General features: G+C 41.7%; 1 protein-coding gene across 3 annotated transcripts in view; it reads left to right on the top strand.

Annotated features, from left to right (window-relative positions):
- Positions 1-1,657: 1,657 nt before the first annotated feature.
- Positions 1,658-21,632, top strand: part of LOC146859222 (uncharacterized) — a 106,041-nt gene continuing 86,066 nt past the window's right edge. For 2 of the 3 annotated variants that reach the window (XM_085646957.1, XM_085646959.1), the window contains exons 1-2: positions 1,658-1,788; positions 7,710-7,730. In XM_085646957.1, coding sequence (XP_085503083.1) covers positions 1,740-1,788; positions 7,710-7,730 — 70 coding nt within the window. In that variant the 5' untranslated portion in view covers positions 1,658-1,739. The remainder of the gene's footprint in view (positions 1,789-7,709; positions 7,731-21,632) is intronic. The other variant, XM_085646958.1, reaches the window with a different exon arrangement.

Here is a 21,632-nt window from a genome sequence, read left to right as displayed (position 1 = left end):
CAGGGTGCTACCCGCCTGCACTTAGAGATCCCCTTGCAAGCAGGTGCAGTTACTGACTGCATCTGGCTGAAACGGCATGTCTGAGGAGTCCATAGGACCCCCCCTTTAACTCTTGCAGAGGGCTGCTCTCAGGGAGCGTCCTGACAGTGCGCACTGTTAGTGTGCCTCCTGACAGCTCCTTTGCCACTGCACATGTGTCTGCAATACAGCAGGGGCACAGAGGCAAAGGCATACCCTCATTTGCATGGGGCACGCCCCCATTCAAATGAGGGAATGCCCCCTGCAGATAGCGCTGACGCATTATGTGCGCCAGTGCTATCGGCATCACAGGAGGGGTTGCACAAGCATCTGCAACCCCTTCTGTCAAACTAGAGTGCACCAGGGGCCGCAAAGCGACGCAAACACTCTATAATACGGCCCTGGTGTGAAGTTTAACTGACAAACATGGAGTCTACAGGTACTGTTACCAGGTTCTCAAAAACTTCTGGTCAACCAGATCTGGAATGAAGTAAATGGAAGAAGGGGTTTGAGGCACACACGAGGGCCATTGAAGGAGACATTTGTAGAAAAACGTGAATGAGTCTTGCTAAAGCACTGCCTGGGAGCCCAAAGGGGAAGAAATATTAAAGCATTTGCATCCTCAATCGTTATATGAGGAGGAGGAGAATAATTTTAATGAATATTGCATTTATACTTTATACACAGGATTTGAGGTCAGGAGAGGCCCAAGACTGCCGAACATAAGTAAATCAGGGGTTCTCAATCACCTAGCACAATCACTTGTTTTGTTCCTCCATTGAAGTAGCTGTTTTTTGTATATTGAAAGTTGTTGTCAGCTCACTGAGCAACACTTGATTTCTTCTCTGTACCTTTCTCTGAGCTTTTGCGAGTTTGACGCAAGAAGGCTCAGTAAGTTAATGCTTGTTGCAGACATCTGCAATGATTTGCAGGTCATATTTTGGAGTCCCAGCAAAGGCAGCTGACTCTTACCTCCTTGGAGGCCAGGAAATGGAGTAGCATTATATTTGGTAACACCCCAAGTTACCAATAAAGAAAGAAATCTGTGAGGGATTCAGTATTGTTATCTCAGTCTGCTATAAAGTTCTTTGGTTATACTGAATAAGCAACTACCTACGTCAATATCAAATTAAACCTCTTGATGTCATAACTACACTTTCACAATTGCTTTATTAACCATCTTGCTTTCTTAAATTTTCTTGGAAATCACTATTTTCCCACTCGATTTTCAAACATTTCTCAGGGGAGAACCCCAGGAGTCGCGTTATTCGCCACACTTGCTCAACACCGGGTACTCATCCAGAACTGTAAGACCAGCTCTTTCAAATGACACCAGCCGCCACTGTGTGCAATGCAGAGTACTCTACTTCTGGCAAATAAACATGTAATTAAAGTGTCTGTGAATCTCACTATCCGGGAAGAGGCAAAACAAATATCTGGATGAAGAAGTAGTGACGCACATCTAGGCCTTATTTGGCAGTAGTACCTGGCGTGGTGATGTGAATTATGTATTCTGGAAATCTTTATTTCATGTTCTTCAAACATTGGATACAAAACAAAGACTTAAGGACTAGCCCTACCCCTGGTTTGAATTTCAAAAACATCCTTTGCTTGTGCTGCTCCATTGGCCATAGTACTCAGGGCTTTCACTTTAAGACAGTTGAAGGGTGCTAGAGAGACACACAGAGAATTCCTTCTGTTGGAACACTGCAGAGGCCACAATGAAGTGCTTCATCCTACTCCTTGCTTATGTGACTGTCACACATGGAGGTTAGAAAACAGGGATTAAACTGTGCTTTATTTATTTATGTAACTCTCCTGCATTAAAATGGATCAAGCTGCTTTATGAAAAACTAAGAATCAAATGCAATAGAATTCAGTAGATAAGCGGAAGAGGTAAGTATGTATATGTTTCTTCAAGGTGAGTAAAGATGTAGGCTGAGTCCTTAAGTTCAGAGAGTCTCCAAGGGTTTGTAAAAGTTTGTTTTTTGCCATTCAATATTTCAACCTGCATTTATCCGTTTTTTTGGTTTTATTGCTTATTAAATTGTTATTTCTTCAAAATTCTTGTTGATTTAGTGGAAATAAATGAAGTTGTAACTCATCCGTTCCACATGTATTCATAGTTTAGGCTATTGCCTGCGTTGCTGCATTGGCTGCGTGCTCCCAGTTGTTTCTTTTGTTTTACAAATGAACACAGAATGGAACTCAACTGATGTCTAACTTTATGTGAATTTAATCACTGAAATCTAAAACTTGGAGAGTCACTGCATCTGTAATTAGCATCCAAACCTTATGTGCATGAAATCCATATCATGTAGAAAGAAGAATGCGTAAAATACACTTGAAAATATTTATATCGTGTTTTCAGTAAAAGGTGGTATTATGTCGATTTCTCGTTATTTTAAAGATTTTTTTTAAATTTGTTTTCACTTGTTTGAAGTGTTTGAAGTTTCCTTTGAGCTTCTTTTTAATGTTTTCTGGGTTTTTTTTTGTACCAGTGCATTCTCAAAATACTAACTCATACTAAATAACTCTACTAAAGCACTCTCAAAATATTTCTTTTTAAACTACCAATTCAAGATATGTACAGTTTTACACATAGCTCTTTTCATCTACTGATTACTATATTTCCAGTTTGTACGTTTAAGCACGGCAAAGCAACTTAGCCCTTCAGTCGCTCAGTATATCTTTCTTAGCATTTTACGTCATAATCACAGGACTTAAAACACTGGCTACTGAAATATTGGTATCGCTAAGACCAATGTCACATGGCTGAAATAGAATCACCGCAAAACACAAAGAGGCCGTAATAACTGCAAGCTCCTGTGTCAGAAAATGACCCTTTTTGACATGGTCACCCCCACCTTTTCCCTGGTAAGTTTTGTGATTTCGACTGAAAGTGCACAGGGTTCCTCCTATCCAGGTCCCCAGTTCCAGAGCTCTTTCCTAAAACTGTACAATTGCTTCCCCAATTGGGCAAACTTTAGCTACCACTGTAAGTCCCAAGTAGATGTAGTAAAGGAGAGAACCCTAAGCCAGGGCCGTCGCCATGGCCCATACTAATATTTGCACCCCGCAAATGTAGGAGGCAGCTGCCACGGAATTTATGAAAAGCTGTTTAAAATTAGTTTTTCTTAACGCACTGCATTTGCATGAAGGAATACAGTGTAACTGAAAAAAACGGTGGAGTTCAGAAGGTGAATTAGCAATAAAATGCATTCTTTTATCTTGATACATTGACTGCTCGTTCAAAGACAGAGGTTAAAGGTCAGGCTATGTCCTCTGACACATTGGGGCTTACTCTTAATGTGGAAATATTTTCTTTTCTTTCTCTGATTGCAAAGTGAGACGATTTTGCAATGTGAACTTTGTGACAATCTCATTAGGGTACAGGCAGGACAACTGGTATTATGTGGCTGGAGAGGACCAAATCATAATTATTTGGCATGGTTGAATAAATTATGTCGAAATCAAAAACACAAATTATGCGACTTAATGCAGCACACCTGTGTGATAGTAGTAATTTATTATTTTGCCATTTTTACACGTTAGCGCTATCTGGGAACAGTTGCACCTCATAAGGACCAGTATTACATCCAAATGCAGCTATCAGCAACTGAAAGGGGACCATTCAACATTTGGGAAGGACCTTCCACTGTGCAACATCACAAGATGTAGTGTTTTGGTAACTTTTGATCTGATTGAGCATGAAACTTTATTTTTTTAAATCTGCAAATTATGCCACAGATGGTGAATTATGTGGCAAGTGCAGCTAATTCATAATCATGTGGAAAACTACATGGCTGCAGAATGCCATAATTCCAGTGGCCCTGCATGCAAAAAGTGTGAAAAGAAAGACTGCAGGATGTCAATTTGTTTCTAATACACAAAAAATGTAAATACCTGTAAATAAGCAATTATGAAAGCAGAAATGAAGGACATTTTGGTTTTTATTCTCAAGTGCAATGGAAACAAGGATTTCAACAAGATTAAAACAAATCTTGGTGATGCATACGTGATAAATATTGTATTATATTTTATTGCAGCATTTACATAGCACTTACAACCCCTATGTGTGGCAATGAAGTGCATACTTACATGAGCAGCAGCCTATGACATGTAGATTGGTGTGTGGCTAGAATGTTGATGTCTATGTTTTAAGATTCTATGTAGGAAGTGGTTCCACTTCATGCTTTATCACAACAAAGTGCGCTTATCGTGTCATGCAACGTAGCCCGTAGCAATGTGGTAGATGATGAGGTGGGAGAGACACATACACAGTGTACGGTTTTTAAGTATGTTAGCAGTTTTGAACAGCTGTGCATGTTCCTTTATGGTATTACCTATGATTATAGTTTGCTTATATAGTTACAGCATTTGGTTGTTCAATCAGACATTTTGTGTGTGGGCAGGATTGGCATGGTTGGAGGGAGAGAGAAGTGGAGAGATCTGCTGGGATGTGCATTGTTACTATCATCCTATATCTGAGTGGCATTGTGAAATATAAAGAAGCAGCCATAGTGTATTTATATCTGGGACCTGTATTGCTGAGCTAGAATAAATCCCTCTGATTGCTCCACAGTGTGTGACGGATCTTTTCAATCATGACATGCTAGTGATAGCTTGTTTATTGGCTGCACAGTACTGGTAATGGACAATCCTCATAGTAGATAGGTCTTATGTGAATATAAGATGTGTAAGTTATAGTTGGCGACTGACCAACCTCTGAGTCTGATGGTATTAGTATAAGTGTGAGCTAGAAATGTTATATGAAGTTAAATAACTATATATTACCCCAGAGAACAATAGGTCAGCCCTCATTAACTTACCTGACTATAGAAATTTGATTGATGGTTGTGTTGCTTCCAATCTGTGGATAGTAAGCTGAAGATTGGATTTTAGGTTGTGACTGTCTTTCCTGGTTCAAATTGCTGGAATGTGTGGATGTAGTTTTCTGAAAAAGCAGTGCATCCTACAGATTTCTTATGCTAAGGTGGTATGGTGTTGAGCGGTGCAAACCTGGAGTCTTTGAAATTAGTGTATAGGTGTAGCCGTCCTTTTCCTTGCAGACTCTGTAAAAACTGCCTCGAACATTGCCATTCTTGCTATAGAGAGCTAGTGGAGTGATTGGAAGCATGGAGCCTTGTGCTCTCTTGGGTGAAGGCAGAGAATTCTTGCAGTAGCAATTTGAATGAGTTGTATTTTGCATATGATGAATGCAGGTACGCCAAGGTATTGACTGTTGGAATAGTCAAGCTTGGAGATTACGAGTGTGAGATTAGCTTGCAGTTTCTATAGGTATCCATGTTATGGAAGGATGCAATATAGTAGAAGGCACTCTGTTTTATATTATGAACTGGTGGTATCAAATATGGATCTGAATCCATTGTTACCCCAGGGTTTCTGACTCATTTTGATATTGTTGGTGGTGACTCATGCTCCTTAGGCCATATGAGGGTAGGCTGGAATTCTAACCATTGTCTGCAACTCATATTCTTGGTCGGCCTTATTTAGCTTTAGATGGTTATTTATCATCCGTGTTTTTATGACCTGGAGGCAGTCATCAAGTTTTAAATTGTAGAAATCTTCCAGACAATCCATTTTTTAAATGATTTGGAACAGGTGAGGTTGAACGATTTAATCAGGTTTGGTAAGCGGGTTAGGTAGAAGTTGAATAATAGAGGGGAGATGATGGAGCCCTATGAAATATCACAGCAATGTGTGTGAGTAGCTGATGTGAACGCTGGTATCAACACTAGCTCACAGTCACAGCTGAGAGACCAATAATTTAATGGGCATTAGCTGAACTCGCTTCTTACCTTTCACACATGAAATGCCAAACAATGATTTGCTGAGTGAAAAGATAGACTGTTGTTTCCTATTCCTGATTCTTAAGGGGGTCACTTTCTAAACCTACTAGCTATTTAGATGAAATGTACAATCAGGGAATTCCAAATTCCAATATGCCATATTGCTTTGATTAGCCTATTATGCTGGGACAGAGTCATCAAAAGTCAGGTGTGACTTACATTTGACTGTACTTTCCCCAGCCTACAACGGCTCATTGTGAAATATAGCCTGGTGAAATAATGTATCTGCTCTAGAAATCATTATTTTGTGTGCAGGAGCCAGCTTTTGTAGGGTAATCCACCTATTGCAGAAGGCTGCAAATACACTAATTAGCTAGTGTGAATCTGCAATTGCCTAATATAGCCTGTCATGTTTTAAAGGGCTTGTATAACAGACTGTCTTTCAAAAGTAATTTAATATCTAGATAATTGGTTCAACACACCGAGGATTAATTTCTTGAACCAAATATTGTGGAAACCATGATCATGACCTCTGAGGCTGAAACATTTGTATTACAATTGACCACTCTAGACATCTCAGAAGAACATCAACTAATATTTTCAGATGTTTATATATTGTAATTTGAAATCTGTGTAGTATGAATCTCCTTTTTGAAATTTATCGAGAACCTTCAACATTCTGCTTTATCTTTATCTAATTTATGGCCATAGCAAATTAATTGCTCTCATGAGGTCCTATGTAATAATATACTAAATGCATAATTCTTGGTAAACACTTGGGATAGCGTTTTTATCGGGAGAAGGGTGGGAGCCCTTCCTTCCTAGCCAGAGCCTGCAGCTTGTTTTTACAGTGCCCGATCCCCACTGAAATGCATTGTGCTCCCAATACTGATTTTTACCCCGTACCTGGCTGCCATTGTGCCGCTGTTGGTGTACTGTTTGTGCTGCCTTGGACCTTACCCATTGCTCACTTTAACTCGTGGAGGTTGGTCCTGTAAATCAATGTAGTGTACCTGTTTGCAGAACTTGTTCTTCATTCCATAGGATAACGTTGCACAGTGTCCACTTTTTAAAGTAAAAAGAAATAATCTGTATAAAAGTACTCATCTGAATGATTTTTATCTGATGTTAAATCATCTATAAAGGTACTTGCCATTTGTTTAAATTGGTGTGGATCTCCCTCTCGTGTTGTCATATATTAATCATTGTGTGTATTTACAAATGTCCTGAACTTCTCTGCGTTAAGCCTAGGGTTGCTCGACCACACTATACCCTAATAGTGCACTTTGGGATTGCATAGCAAGCTCCTGTTCACACATAAGGGAACCCCTGGACTCTTTACATGGCATATCAGCGTATTGATATATCAAATAAAGAGACAGCTTCCTACACTCCACCACAACACAAAAAGGTGGTAATCACTACATGATCCACCACAACACAAAGCGTAGTCATCAGTGCATACTCCACCACAAGACAAAGAGGTGGTAATCAGTGCATGCTCAGTCACAACAAAAAGAGGTGGTAATCAGTGCATTCTCAATCACAACAAAAACAGGTGGTAATCCGTGCATGCTACATCTGCCTATGAATCACTGAAAAGTGTATTGAAAGCATTCAAAGACACACACCCACATCCAATGCAGGTACTACATTATGATGAAAGAAGAATTTCTGGTAAATAGGCCTGCTCAGCAAGGTACTTGCCTGCAGATTCCCACCAAGAGCTCCAAGGGTGGAGAGTGACAGGTTGTCACAACAGAACAGGAAATGGGGATATGGCAAGCAGTTACTTTCTGTGGTCACAAAACTCATTGTACTGGACCTGCAGATGAGTTCACAGATTTTTCTAATGCAATGTTTTATTTTTATTTTCAGCAAAACTAGTACCTAATGAAGGTAAGGACTCCTTGCATGGATTGTGTGAGAGCACACAGAGAGAACAAGTAAAGCTTACTCTAGATCATTAGTCTGTTTCTAAAACTTTGACATGTGAAACCTATTGTAACACTGACTGTAAAGACTGTAGAAAATGCCTTATGCCTTAGCTTTCCTTATAGGGGTGGTAACACTTATAACTCTCCAGGGCAGATCTACTACCTTTTGGAATATGGCGCATTACGTGCAATTACAATGCGGTTGTTACAATGAACTCGTTGTTAGTACGCGATGTATTATGTCGCAAGTCTTTACAACGACTTCCACTGGGGGGGGGGGCGCTGGACTTAGAAATAGTATTATTTACTATTTCTATTAAAGTTTGCGCAACAGTAGGGAAGGTTATGGAAACGTATTTCCAATACCTCAGCGCCATCTAATGGAATTAGTTGTAAAGAATTGTGATGTCCTTACATCACTCTGTAAAGGTATCGCGGTGTAATGACCGCATTGTAAAGGTTGCTTCCCAACTTTTGTCTCAAAACAGTGCTGCAACAAAAGTTGCTGTGTTGCGTCACAGAAAGCGATCATAACAGCATAATATCTACAAATATATAGAGATGTTTTCTCTATTCCATAGTGGCACACATTAGGTTTCAGTGTGCCAATGCGCACACTCTTGCGCCATAGTGTAATGCTGTGTGTGTGATGTCATGCATAGGCTTTTCTACAGGAAAAATAACCTTTCCGTACTAATTACTATGCTTAGATATAGTTTAACCATTATCCTACTCCGTATCTATGCTGAACGGTTCAGCACACATATACATTTGGAAAGGTTTTGAGAAATGAAAACCTTTCACAGACCTTATGCCTGTCTCTAAGAGGCATTCCCTTTTGGGGTAGAGCGCTGTCTATTCTTTTGAGTATATAGGGCCTGGCGGTAAAAAGCATGGGTGGTTCCATGGGATGACCCATGTACCACCCATGGAATGCCCCTTGACAAAGTAGTGCAACGGAGCACAAAAACGTAATTTGTCATGCTGTATGAATACGTTTCAACACAAATCAATTGTATCTCAATGATGCTGGATCTTTGCGGTTGCGGTGATTTTACACAAAAAGTGTTTGAATGACAATGAACTAGGAAAAAGCATCTTGTAGGTGTGCGGTCTGGGGACCATGAATGAGATAACTGAAGAAGTGGTGCTTTTTTCCAGTCTGTGCTGAGCCTACAGGTTTCTACACTCTTAGGAAAGAATGAGTATATAGCTGCATGTTATCCAGGTGTCTGTAGGCAGAGAACTGAGAGCTGATACTCCCGGAGCTCCACCCTCTTCAACATCTACATGGCTCCGTTACAGCCATCGTCAGAGCCACCCACTCAACATTGTCTCCTACGCCGATGACACCCAGCTGATTTTCTCCCTCACTGACGAACCCACAGCTGCCAAGTGCAACCTCAGCATTATCCTGGACTCCTCACTCTCAATGAACTTCCAAATCAACGCTGGCACGTCCTCCTTTCTCCACACGCGCCGCTTCTTTTGTAAGAGCTTCAGTGAGCCATGCACTCGTCAGCAGCAGACTAGACTACTGCAATGCACTCTGCACCGGAAACACCCAGAAACTACAAAAGGAACTGCAGACCATCCAGAACACCTCTGCCAGACTCATCCTGAACATCACATGCCAGGACCACAACACCAGCCACCTGAGAGACCTTTACTGGCTACCTGTCAACAAAAGTATCATACTCAAGCTTCTCACACACGCCTACAAAGCCCCGCACATCACTGGAGCTGCAAACCGCAAACACCACCTCTTCTTCCACACCCCGACAGACATCTTCGTTCCGCTCTATTGGCCCTGACCACCGTCCCACAGATCCGCAAAACCACGGCTGGAGGAAAATCCTTCTACCTCGCTGTGAAGACCTGGGACTCCCTGCCTCTGCACCTCAGGCAATCGCCATCCCTGCTTCAATTCAGGAAGGACCTCAAGACCTGGCATTTCGATTGAACCACAGACACAGCCCCTACCCCCAGCACCTTGGGGCCCTCAAGGGTGAGTAGTTTATAAGTCACGGATTGATTGATAGAGAATGAACCTTGGTAAAATGTTTAGCCCAGCCCTACAGTGTTGAAGGCCATAATAAGAATATGATCTATGCTGGGAGCCCACCAGAAAAGGAGAGAGGCAAAATGGCGGATCCAGCATCGCACTCACAGAGCTAAAACTATATTGCTGGTGTTGCAGAATGGTATATTTTTGTGCCATTCTTACAGTGTATTTTTATGGAACCATGGGGAGTAAGTGTTGGAGGGCCTGTACCTTTAAGATAAAATATCACTTGTTCCCTTGTAGCATCTTCCTCTCCTCCCCACTGTGATTGGGGCTATTTAATACAGTGAAAATAGTTTATGGGACCACTGGCGTGAGGAAAATTGAGGGGGCCTCCCTGCAAGGAAAGTGAAGGGGCCCCCTCCGAGCTCAATCAAGAGCTCTCCAGCAAGACTGTTCTTCTGAGGGGGCCCCCTGGAGCTTGGGTCCCCCCCCCGCTCCTCTGGGGCTGCGGGGGCCTGTGTTACACCCCTGTATGGGACCCATGAAGGGCACACACTATTATGTTAGTCTTGTCGCCCTCACAGGAACTAAAATGGAGACACTATTTTACTCCCATACTCAGAGTCACCATAAGTAGTCCAGTCAGCCCTCTGCTATGTTTTATGACAAACTAAAATGCAGTCCAGGTGTAAAACACATGCAAAGGACTGTTATACTGCTTTTCTTGTTTATCTGTTTTTCTTGTCTATCTATCTATCTATCTATCTATCTATCTATCTATCTATCTATCTATCTATCTATCTATCTATCTATCTATCTATCTATCTATCTATCTATCTATCTATCTATCTATCTATCTATCTATCTATCTATCTATCTATCTATCTATCTATCTATCTATCTATCTATCTATCTATCTATCTATCTATCTATCTATCTAGCTATCTATCTATCTAGCTATCTATAATGCAAATTGCTTACAGTTTTTCCCTAACTTTGATCAATGCTTGTTGGGTCTGGGCCAGGCTCATGACTTGGCTAACAAACTCACGCTGCTACAGTGTTTGTTGCCAGGGCTGGGCTCTGCTGTTAGGCAGGCTTCATGGAGGGGAAACGACCTTAATAACGAATTTCTACCAATGATGGAGCTTAACAAGGAATCCTGAACCACGACCTCCTTAACCACTACTTCATTTACAACGAATGTTCAGAGGTATGAGTATTTATAAGTACACAAATATGGTAAATGGTTTCAACAGATCATATTAGTATAATTGGTTTAACTAAAGAATTAAACTTGTAATCATGTAAACTAAAATATAAACATCTTTTTAAAAGCAAGCACTACAATTAGTGATCCATCGGTATTTAAAGGATGTGACAAGGGTAGGAGGCTAAAAAGCATGTACAGTTTCATGACCTTGAGTTTAAATCTCCTACCTACTGCAAAAACTAAAACTGGACTCATTACAGGCAGACGTTTTTTAGCAGCAAATGAACAGCACTAGCACAGTAATTTTGGCAATACTGACATCTAGTGGTTAGATGTAACTTGACACGGTACGGTTAAAATGCACACTCGCCTATTTGGACAGCACGCAATTAACAAATATCAATTAGTGACCAGCGGAAGTGATGACCCAATTTCCAAGATAAGGATTTTCGGAAAGAGGTAACACAATTAGTAATAGTCGCGGCAAAAGCATTACTGAGTTTTCTTTGAAAAGGGCTGATGTGTAGCAATACATTGCTTCAGCGTGAGTCCCTGGAACAGTGGAGACACAAGATTCTTTATTAAAAATAGTTTTTGTTAGAAGTGCTGTTTAATCTATTTACTTTTTTAAGGCTCGTGTTTCAAACATGCGTTGTTTTGAACGTAGTGGTAGATTCGTATATATATATACAACAGATTAATTTTCGAGGTTCACTAAGTCGTGTTTCAGTACATAGTTGTTTGGCTTTGATCGTTGTGTAGCCTTTGTGGCTTAGGCATTCGTTAATTAAGTGGTAGTTGTTTAATCATGCATTCTTCATGGAGCTCTCTCCAGCTGGCAGGGTCGAGCTGTCTGATGTGCCCCAGCACTTGAGAGGGCCACATCTTCATGGGGCTGATTATGTGAGACAGAGGAGATCTTCGGTGGTGGCAAGATCTAGTATTGGATGGATGAGCTGAGGTGTTACACCTCACAGGTATGGTGCAGCACTGTGCAACTCTGACCCTGAGGTCTGGCACCGTCCCCGGCAAGACACCTGTCACATTGGGCATCTGTACTTGGAATGGAAGCTGCGATTGGCAGATTCCATTCAACTCTTTGCATCATCTGTATTAAAATGGCAAGCTATTTAAGGAGTATTCAAACCTGTGAGTTGCAGATTACTTATAGATCACTACAGCAATCACACAAATGCCCTTGTCATGTTTTGTCATGCTTGATGCGCGTGTCGTCCTAATGCATCTGATTAGACACTTCCCCCACACACCCCTTCAGAGGCACACATGGGAAGAAAAAGGTGGGACAAGGGATCCATGAGGTGAGTCCTGAAGAGGAAAGACATACAGCAAATGCTGCAGAGAATAAGACTGTCAGTCTGTCACTATGAACTATGCAGCATATTTACAAAGAGTTCACACAACGCAGAGCTGTTGCTGCTCTGTATTGCTTGAATGGGGAAGGTAAAACAGTGCCACATCTACTTAGAAGTGCCTCAACTCTTTTTTTTCTCCCTGCGGTGGCACACATGTGGTTGCCATGCCCAAAAGATGAAGGCGCCCTTGCACCATAGCGCAAGGACGTTTGCACTGTAGCCAGCATACTTTTTGTACAGCAAGCTGCAAAGAGGAAAAAACTCAGGGAGGCTTATGTGATGTGGAGGAGGTGCAGGATTATGGCATAGGTCCCTGTCCCTTGTGTCTATTGGTGGCTGCTTATCATCTCTACCTGCTCACTCAGCGATCTGCTTACCCCGGTGACATTATCAAAGCTAGATTCCGAGCATGAGGCGGGTACCTCGATCTGCTCATTCATGCATTTCTGATGTGGAAAGAGACAGGAATTGAGTTGGTTGCTCCTGTGGTATTTCACAGCTCTCCTTAGGGAGAAATTCTGAAAACCTGTTCACGTTATCATCTGAGTAGGAGCAGATAACATTTCTCAGGATGTTGTCAGCAAGGCAAGTTAGCCTGAACAATTGTATATAGGGGCATCTGGAGTGGAGCTGGAAAACATCAATGGGAGTCTCATAAAGGAGGAATCAAAAGCAATTATTTGTAAATCTCTTTTGGTAGAAGTCTTTGACATTTTTTCATGTTTTTCTGCATTGAGGGAAGAGCCTCAAAACGTGTGTGTGGGTGCCTCTGGGTAAGAACAAGGGCACCACTCATACATTATCTTCTTGGGTGGTGGACCTCAAAAAATTGTTTGGATCCAATCTAAGTATGGGTAGAGTTATACAACTTAGGTGGCTCTGGTTCTCAACAAGTTATTCCTCATTAGGCTTAAGCTATGCTAGTGATGATATCTGAGTCACCAACATCATCAGCAACAATCAATGCTGCATGATGTAACTACTCTCATGCTCTCCCTGGCACAGATGTGATGTGCCGTAGTCTTCCTGCATAGGGTGTGCATATATTTTTTATGTAAGACAGCTATTAAAAGTGAGGCTTCTTCAATCGTTTATTCAATTGGTGGTGAAGCTATTTTAAATTGTATACACAGATTAGAGGGTAGTTGTGGCTCTCAAACCAGAGGGGAGAGAGCATCCCTTGGGGATGCCTGCCAGACCCTGGTAGAGGAAACAGAACTTCTTGCTGACACATGCATAGATTGAGCGTGGAATATTAAGCTACCCAAAGAGACCACACTATTGCCAGTATCTACTTTCCCTCTCTATTCAGATATCACCTCTGCTTCCATTCACCACTGAAGAGCATTTTTGCAGAATGTCTGCTTGTTCAAAGTGCCACCTCTCCAGCTGCAATCTCGAAGGCAGCCACTCAAACCCTGGATCAGGATCTACATAAAATGCCAATGGGTATATATCGCTTATCTTCATGGCAAGTATGTGTGAATCAGTCAGTAAAATGCACAGTAGATCTCATAGTAGCACTCCTTCTTCTAGATCCCCAGCTGACTAATGATTCCTTACATCATATATGGATTAAGTTGTGACACCTCGACAGGCATCAGAGCAGTATTATTCTATTTGTTTCAAAATAGTTGTTTTGTAAAGCGCTCTGCAACCCTCACAGGCATCCTGGCACTGACAGAAAGCATGTACATAGTAGCAAATTAGTTGTCAAATAATTATGTATTTAACTCTTTTTTTAAAGATGGTCTTCTGTCAACTGGAATGATGGAGGAGGCGAATTCAATATTTTTAGAGCAGCAAAAGATGAGGCCACCACATCTGATTTTAATCTTTTTTGGAAACTCTAAAAGTCATAAGGTGGCAGTTTGGAGATTGCACATTGGCATATGCTGGATAATAGTCCTTCTTAAAATTCAGGACATTTGACATACGCCACCTTATGTAAAATGAACAAGCTTTTAAATGTAACTGTCTTCTCAAGAGATAGATTTGTTTAGCAGTATAAAGTGATCACAGCAGATGATCTAGGAAGGACTAACAAAATTCTTGTGGCTAAATGTTTGACTAATTGTAACTGCTCTAACTTATACCTGGGCACGGCTACATATGTCTCAATACAGTAACCAACCATGAAACAATTATGGAGTGCATTACTAGGAAGCTGTAGTCTACTGATAACCTTTGAAGAATCCTCCATAGGCATTTTGGATGTAAATAACAAGCCTTTGACAGATTAGCTACTGGGGCAGAACTCTCTAACCTCCTGTGAAAGATCACACCCCGACTGCACACATTTTTAGGTCTCGGCTAGTGAAGGCTGCGCTTGCGCAGTCTCGCTCACGAGATTTGATGTTTTCAGAAGTGGGGTTTTAACCCGCCCCTCTTCTTCCCTCTTCTCCATTGGCTTGCCTCTTAAATGCTGGTCAGCCATTGGAGAAGAGCTTTGTCTCTCCAAACAAGCCCCGTCTTTTTCTGATTCGGGGCGTGTTTTTTCACTTCTTTCGCTTTTTTGAAGCCCCGCCCTTTTCCGCCCCTTTTACACGTGGTGGGCGTGTTTTTTTTTTTGCGTTGGAAGATTCCTCCATTTGTGCGCGGTCGGAGCGGGACGTGGGGTCGCCTCTTCCTTGCTGCTGGATCGGCGTTTCAAGTCCCGTGAGTAAAAGCGTTAAGGTAACAATGTTGTTCCTGCTTGCATTTCACATGGTTCACGGGCGGCAGAGAAGTAACAGGACTCTGTCTTTTCCTTCTTACTAGAAGAAAAATACAGTGTCCGCTTCTGCTCTGCCGCTTCAGCTGCCCCAGCAGTGTTTTGTACAGCGCCTTTGACGCACACAGGGCCGGCTTTAGTGCCTGTGGTGCTCTATGCGACAATGCTGAAGTGAGAAGACCCCAGGCCTGCTGCTTCGACCGCGCACTAACAAGATGGAGAGGGGACGGGGGTGGCCGCCTCGCTGCTCATTCGCCCCAACTGCCTACCTAGAAAGCTGCATCCTCTCTACACACCCAAGGCCTGCCTTCATTGCCCAAATTCCGGGTCGGATCTGGCAGGAGAGGCCGCATTCATTTCGTTGATTTACTTCTGCGTTGCCTGGCACTGCGCCTTCAGACAGCAGCGGGAAACGCAGCGAAAGTAGGTACGGTTTTCTGTAGGCTAAAAACGTGCTTCACACTGCTCCCATCGCGTGTCTCGGGCAGTCTTGGTGTCAAGTTAAAAGAAACTTCACATTCTGAAAGTTGCGCCTTCTGTTGGCTTTGAGTGAATGTACACATTTTTTAGGGAAAACCCTTAAACGCTTACAATTCGGGTTAAACATTTGGCTTGAACTGTTTAAGCCGAATACTCTGGAGAAAGAATTGAGACTTCGCTCAAGGCCGTGTGCATGAAGCGCTCTGTTTTGCACCTGGGTCCACGAGGCCCAGCTTGTATCACAGGGTGTTTCCATGGAAACAGGTGTGCAGCGACAAACGGGACAGAAGGAGCACATGAATAGTTTGCAAAAATAATGCTAATTGTAATCGGAACGTTTCGTGGTCTCGTCAAGGCTCTGAAACACTATTTAGAGGTGCAGCCGTACGCGGAAAAGCCAGTCACTTCAGCTAAAACTAAAGATCACCACGATCTGCTATTAAATAGGCTTAATTGGTTCTGATTTTTAACTGCTAACCACTGATTTCGGCCAATGTATACCTGCCTTACTGCCTGCCTGACCCTAACATGCCTTGAGTGACTTTACAACTTGTACATTTGCAATTTTTTTCTGTTTGTATCTCTAATGTAACTCATGTAATCCAAAGTCCCTATGTAACGCGACTGGTTCTTTTGTAAAGTGCTCTGACACCTTCGGGTCATGTTCGCGCTATATAAAATTGCATTAAATAAAAATAAATAAATGCTTCAGCTGCCCCCCCCGCACTCTTTCATTCTTCCCTCTCTTTCTGTCTAGCAGTTCTTCTCTTACTGAACCTTGACTTCAAGATTGGGTTCTCACTCTCTTTCCTCTACTTTCTTTTATTTGCTCCCCTGTGAAATGGATCCAAAAAGGAAAATCATTTTTGCTGGAAATGTCATATTTTAATTCTAAGGTGCAGCATCTGGAATAAAAGGTTAAAAATATGAAAAATAACTAAATAAAGTAAGACAGTGGTAGCAAACTGGCCAGATTGATTTTATTCACACCCAAACACATTAGCGCCACGTTTACAGAGTTTGCCAGTGAAGCGCTATTTTTCTTTTCTTGTCTATATTTTCCCGGGGCTTGCAACTAGTGTACCAATCCTGGAGGTACTGCAAAGTGTGGATTGGAAAACAAAATGTGTACTGCGGCTCTGTGTCCAGGGATGTGGTCTTTTTACCATACTGCTAACGTTTTGTAAGGATATCAGCAATGGACATTGAAATGGGACCATTCAAGGCCCCTTTCAGGCAAAAGCACTCACTGATTTCTGAATAGTGAGTGTAAAAGCGTTAAGGTAACAATGTTGTTCCTGCTTGCATTTCACATGGTTTGCTAAATTTTGCATTCCCCTATGAGTGTTTGCTTTTTCCAGGATGATGTTACTTTTTTTTGTAGGCCGCATATTGCTCTTGTCTATTGCCTCATCCAGGTGTTTATAGCCGGCAGCAATTGGGTTTTAGTTGAAGGCAGTGTGAGTTTTTCTCAGTGGGACAATATGGTGTTCAGTGGGGGAGACGATGTGGCACTATGGCCAGAGCTGTTGAATTTGGAACTGGGGAACCAGGTTCAGCCTTAATAACCAGTCCACCAGACGACTCTCCTGAGAGAGCACAATCCCATGCTAGGCCTTAGAAGGCTTCGCAAGACCTTAGAAGCGCCGGTGTCTTAGCAACAGCAGGTGGACCCTAGCACTGGCAAGTCTGGGTTAACATTCAAGGTTTGTCCACCACAAGCCATACTGAAGTTCACCTCCAGTCTTGCTAGCAGGCCTATGAAGCAGCACAGCCAAGAACAACAGTGACTCTGTCACTGAGGTCACAGGACCCTTGAGAAGGGCCAGCTCTAGGGCAGTGCAACCGGTGTGACCGGGCGCTGACTTTGGGTGGATACATTATGTTTGCAAGTAAATTAAGGTTGTAAAAGCGCTTGCTGCCTCCTTCCTGGTCTCCAGCAATTTTCGGCAAAAATAAAAATGTCATGATGACTCTAGTGTTTAATGTTCTTCCTAGAGAGAGATCGGAGTTTTGTCTAGTGGAAGTTTTGACTCCTGGAAAGGTAGCACATAGGGTTAATGTGCCTGCAGCAAAGACCATGTACCATGCAGATCACAAAGTGCACATAATGTAAATAGGTCAGTGGGCTACTGAGTGTGTGTGTGTGTAGGTGGCTCTGTGGGTGGCTCTATTTGTGTGTGGGTTGCTCTATGTGTGTGGCTCTGTGCGTGGGTGCAAATGCAATAGGTCTCGCATTTGAGAGTGATTAAGCTATTGACATTGTAAATAACAATGCCATTTCTTTAAATGTTTTTTTAAAAAAAACATAAACAAAAATAATGTCATGAGCAATGCAAATAGCTCTAACTTTAACAATGCCGGGACCATTGCGTTGTAAATGCTTGTTCTCTTTTGTAGGAGGGTAGCCTAACTTCAGAGTCAACCACTCCTTGGACCATAGCGTCTATTGAAATGGGTAGCCCTCTAAAAGCAATATTTCAGTCTTATCAGTATTTAATTTTAGAAAATTGTCATGCATCCACCTTCCCTCCATGGGCGTGTCCTTTTAAATTCACATTGGAGTGAGCTTGCTCCGTGCTCTTGGCACAATCGAGCCTAAGAACGATTTGAATATCATCACGTATGACAATGATTCTAAACTAATGATTTATCAAGCTTCATAGGTGGAGCCACATACATGTTTAACAGGGTGGGGCTCAAAGATGAACCCTATGTGATGGCCTTCAAATGCAATGCAAAATATGGATTTGAAACCACCTGACTCAGATCTTGATTATAAGATATTAGCAACCATGGGTTTTACTAGTGATACCTGCTTCATAGAGCTGTATGGATAACAAGCTGAAAGAGGCCCTGTCAAAAGCAGGCAAGAGGTCTAACAGGGCACGGGCAGCCACACCACCCGCATCCTGAATCTATCTTAGCTGATTCAGAAGGAAAATTAACATTGATCCCCTGCCTTGGGTCGTCCTAAAGCCTGACTGTTCACACTGGAGTATATTATTAGGTTCAATGACATCAATTATCAATGTATTAACTATTTAATGCAATGCTCTGCTATGCTATGCTATGTTATGTTATGCTATGCTCTGTTATGTTCTGTTCTGTTATGTTCTGTTATGTTATGCTAGCTATCACTTCTAATGAGCACTGTCACTCAAGGGTCATTGGGCACAATGACTGGAGAGGAAGCTCAGTTGAAGTTGCTGATATTTCTGGTCTTGCGGTGTGATCACCAGAATTCAGAACAAAGGATGATGAACTTGGAATAGTCCTTATGTTCAATGGATTTGATTGCGGATCTTTGAACTGAAGCGGTCTTTAATGAAGCTTTCAGAGACATGTGAGGAGGTCATGAGTTTGAATGAATACCTTTTACTCTGTTGTCTTGTGACCATCGCCGTCCATGCTGCTCAGCAGAGTGAACTATAAAAAAAATTGGATTTATGTTGAAAAATTATTCTGTGATTGGAATATGCATCCATGCCTGAAGAAGCGGTGATTTTACTGTGAAACCTCAGTTGGATGTCCATTTCTATGACCTATGAACCTCTGAGTTATATTGTCTAATGTTTCTGATGGAGTTGGATATTTATTTTTATTTTGATGTTATTTGATCATTGTGATCATTTTGATCATAAATAGATGAATAACTGTAATTTCTACTATTTGTATGAAATGGTTGATTGCGTATGACACAAGATGACTCCCCACACCTTAATATTAATGCGCACTATCACTCAAGGGTCTCTGAATGCAGAGGTGGCTCAGCTGAAGTAGCTAAGAAAAAGCTTGGGAAATAGCCAAGTTTTCATACTCTTCCTGATTTTTGACAATGATTAATTAATTTGGGTTAATTTGGGCTGAAATACGAGAAACGTCGCCTGCTAGACCTGGTCTAACAAATCCTGGGGACTGCAAAAAAGAGCCCTTTTTCGCCAATTAGACCGTACCTTTTAAAGCTGGGGTTGGTCATTCATTCTTTAAGAGGAATAATTGTAAATACCGAATCGGTAATAGGGGGAGCATATTCAAGGGTGGCAGGGTGTCACATTGACACCCTGTTGCACCCCTGAATCGTCCATGTGTGCACCTGTTGCACACATACATGCCCTAAGTGCATTTATGTCTGCCACATGGCACTTTTAAAAAAGCACAAAATTGCTTGTAGTTGGTGGTAAATAACGAATCCTTAAACCAAAAATACACTCACTTGAGTGCTCCCTACATAGGATTTAAGGATTCGGTATTTTACCGATACCTTAAAATACCGATTTGGTAAATTACTGAATCCTTAAATCCAGCCTCCTACATCGCAAAGGGCTAAATACCGGTCGGTAATGGGAAATTTACCGATTTTCCGCCGTTACCGACCGGTATTAGCCCACCTACATATGGCCCTAAGTGCATTATTTATGAAGGCCAGCGTCACTTTTACGCCGCCAATGCTTCACTTTTTGTGACAAAGCTGCGGCGTAAATAATGCACCATGTTGCGCTACATTTACAAAGTGATGCATCTAAGCTGATGTGTCACTTTGTAAAGCCCTGCACTACATTATACCTGAGTCAAGTATAATCTATGCAGGGTGGGTGTTCCCCGCAAAAAAGCCACTTTTAGGATGCCACTTGCATCAAAATTTTATGCCTGCATGAAACAGGCGTAAGGGTGACGTAGGCCCTTTCACATGGGACTTTCCCCACATTGCTGGAGTTGTCATTGTTTTCAGATACACCCCAGCTATGCGCCACTTTTGGGTTAACAGATCGGTAACTCCTTGCGACATGGAGCACCGTAGAATAAATACGGGGCATCCATCTTGTCGCAAGGAGGGCTCAGTGATGTAACACCTTTCATAAATGAGGCCCTAAATTTTGCCTGCAATGTCTGACAAGTTTGGGGATATTTGGGGATGTTCATTGGCCAAAATAGTTGATCTTTGCCGAAGATTAATATCACCCAACCATGATCCCTGTATCTGGATTCACCAAGTGTGTGACCATTCCTCTTCCCTCAGTTGTGATGTTTGAATTATGCTGATATTGATTCGTTTTTTGATGATATTTGCCTCAGGTGAAGATGCTGACCCCAAAGAGTAATCAAAAGGGCAAATTATTTTTCTAAGAGCATCCCTTAAACATAGTCTAGTGGACAAGGAGTCTGTTGTGAGGTCATTGTTAGGAGAGTGAAGTACATGTCTGTGATTACCAGTCATTGCATTCCAAGGGTGTAACTTGCAAACCACATAATAACCCTTAGGTGTGGAAAAGTGTTATTCAGGAGCCTGTAGATTGGTTCAGCATATTTACCCAACAATCTTGGCGAGTTCAAGACAAATTAAGGGTTGAAGCAGAATAATTGATGGTAAAAGGTTTTCAAGGTTATTTTAGAAGTTTTTGATGTCAATTCCAGCTTTTTCTAAACTACAAATACTGTTGTAACTTTATAAATCTTGATAATGGCTGATAAAACTGTATAGACATAATATGCAATATTGCAAAAACAGCTTCATTGGAAACTCCAATAATTAAAACATCTTTTACATTAACTGGCTTCTAACAAAACTATAACAAAAACATTTTTCTAAGCTTTTCCAAATGCATTCTACACCTTCTCAGGCTTATTTTTGAATTGGATCTGGAAACATATTTTGTAAATGGGGTCCATAACAATGCAATGTTGTTGCAAGGATTCTGCACATATACAGAACTATGCGCAGGAAACCACGACCTCGGTGTATAGAGGTGTACCAACTACCTACCTTAGTGCCCAAAATTACAATCTGACTAGCTATAGTGTCTCATTCGTTCTCCGTACTACAGCGAAGCTACCAATGATTAGACAACCCAGAATATGTAACTCTGACTCTCTCAGAAAGCGCGGGAGCAAGAACACTCTTTTGCTCACTCACTCATACTTGTCCACAACGTGAGTAATCAGAGACATGGCATAGATTAAAATGTTTGTTTTTACTAACGTCCTCTAAAATGCACTACACGTGCTATTAGTAACAGCAGAATGCATAAACACAATATACTGAGCATTGTTATAATTCCATAGAATATGAACAGGGA

This window comes from Triturus cristatus, chromosome 3_2 (genome assembly GCF_964204655.1).
Source record: "Triturus cristatus chromosome 3_2, aTriCri1.1, whole genome shotgun sequence".
Taxonomy (NCBI): domain Eukaryota; kingdom Metazoa; phylum Chordata; class Amphibia; order Caudata; family Salamandridae; genus Triturus; species Triturus cristatus.
The sequence above is the reverse complement of the archived record's forward strand: the minus strand, read 5'-3'. Positions and strand labels throughout refer to the sequence as shown.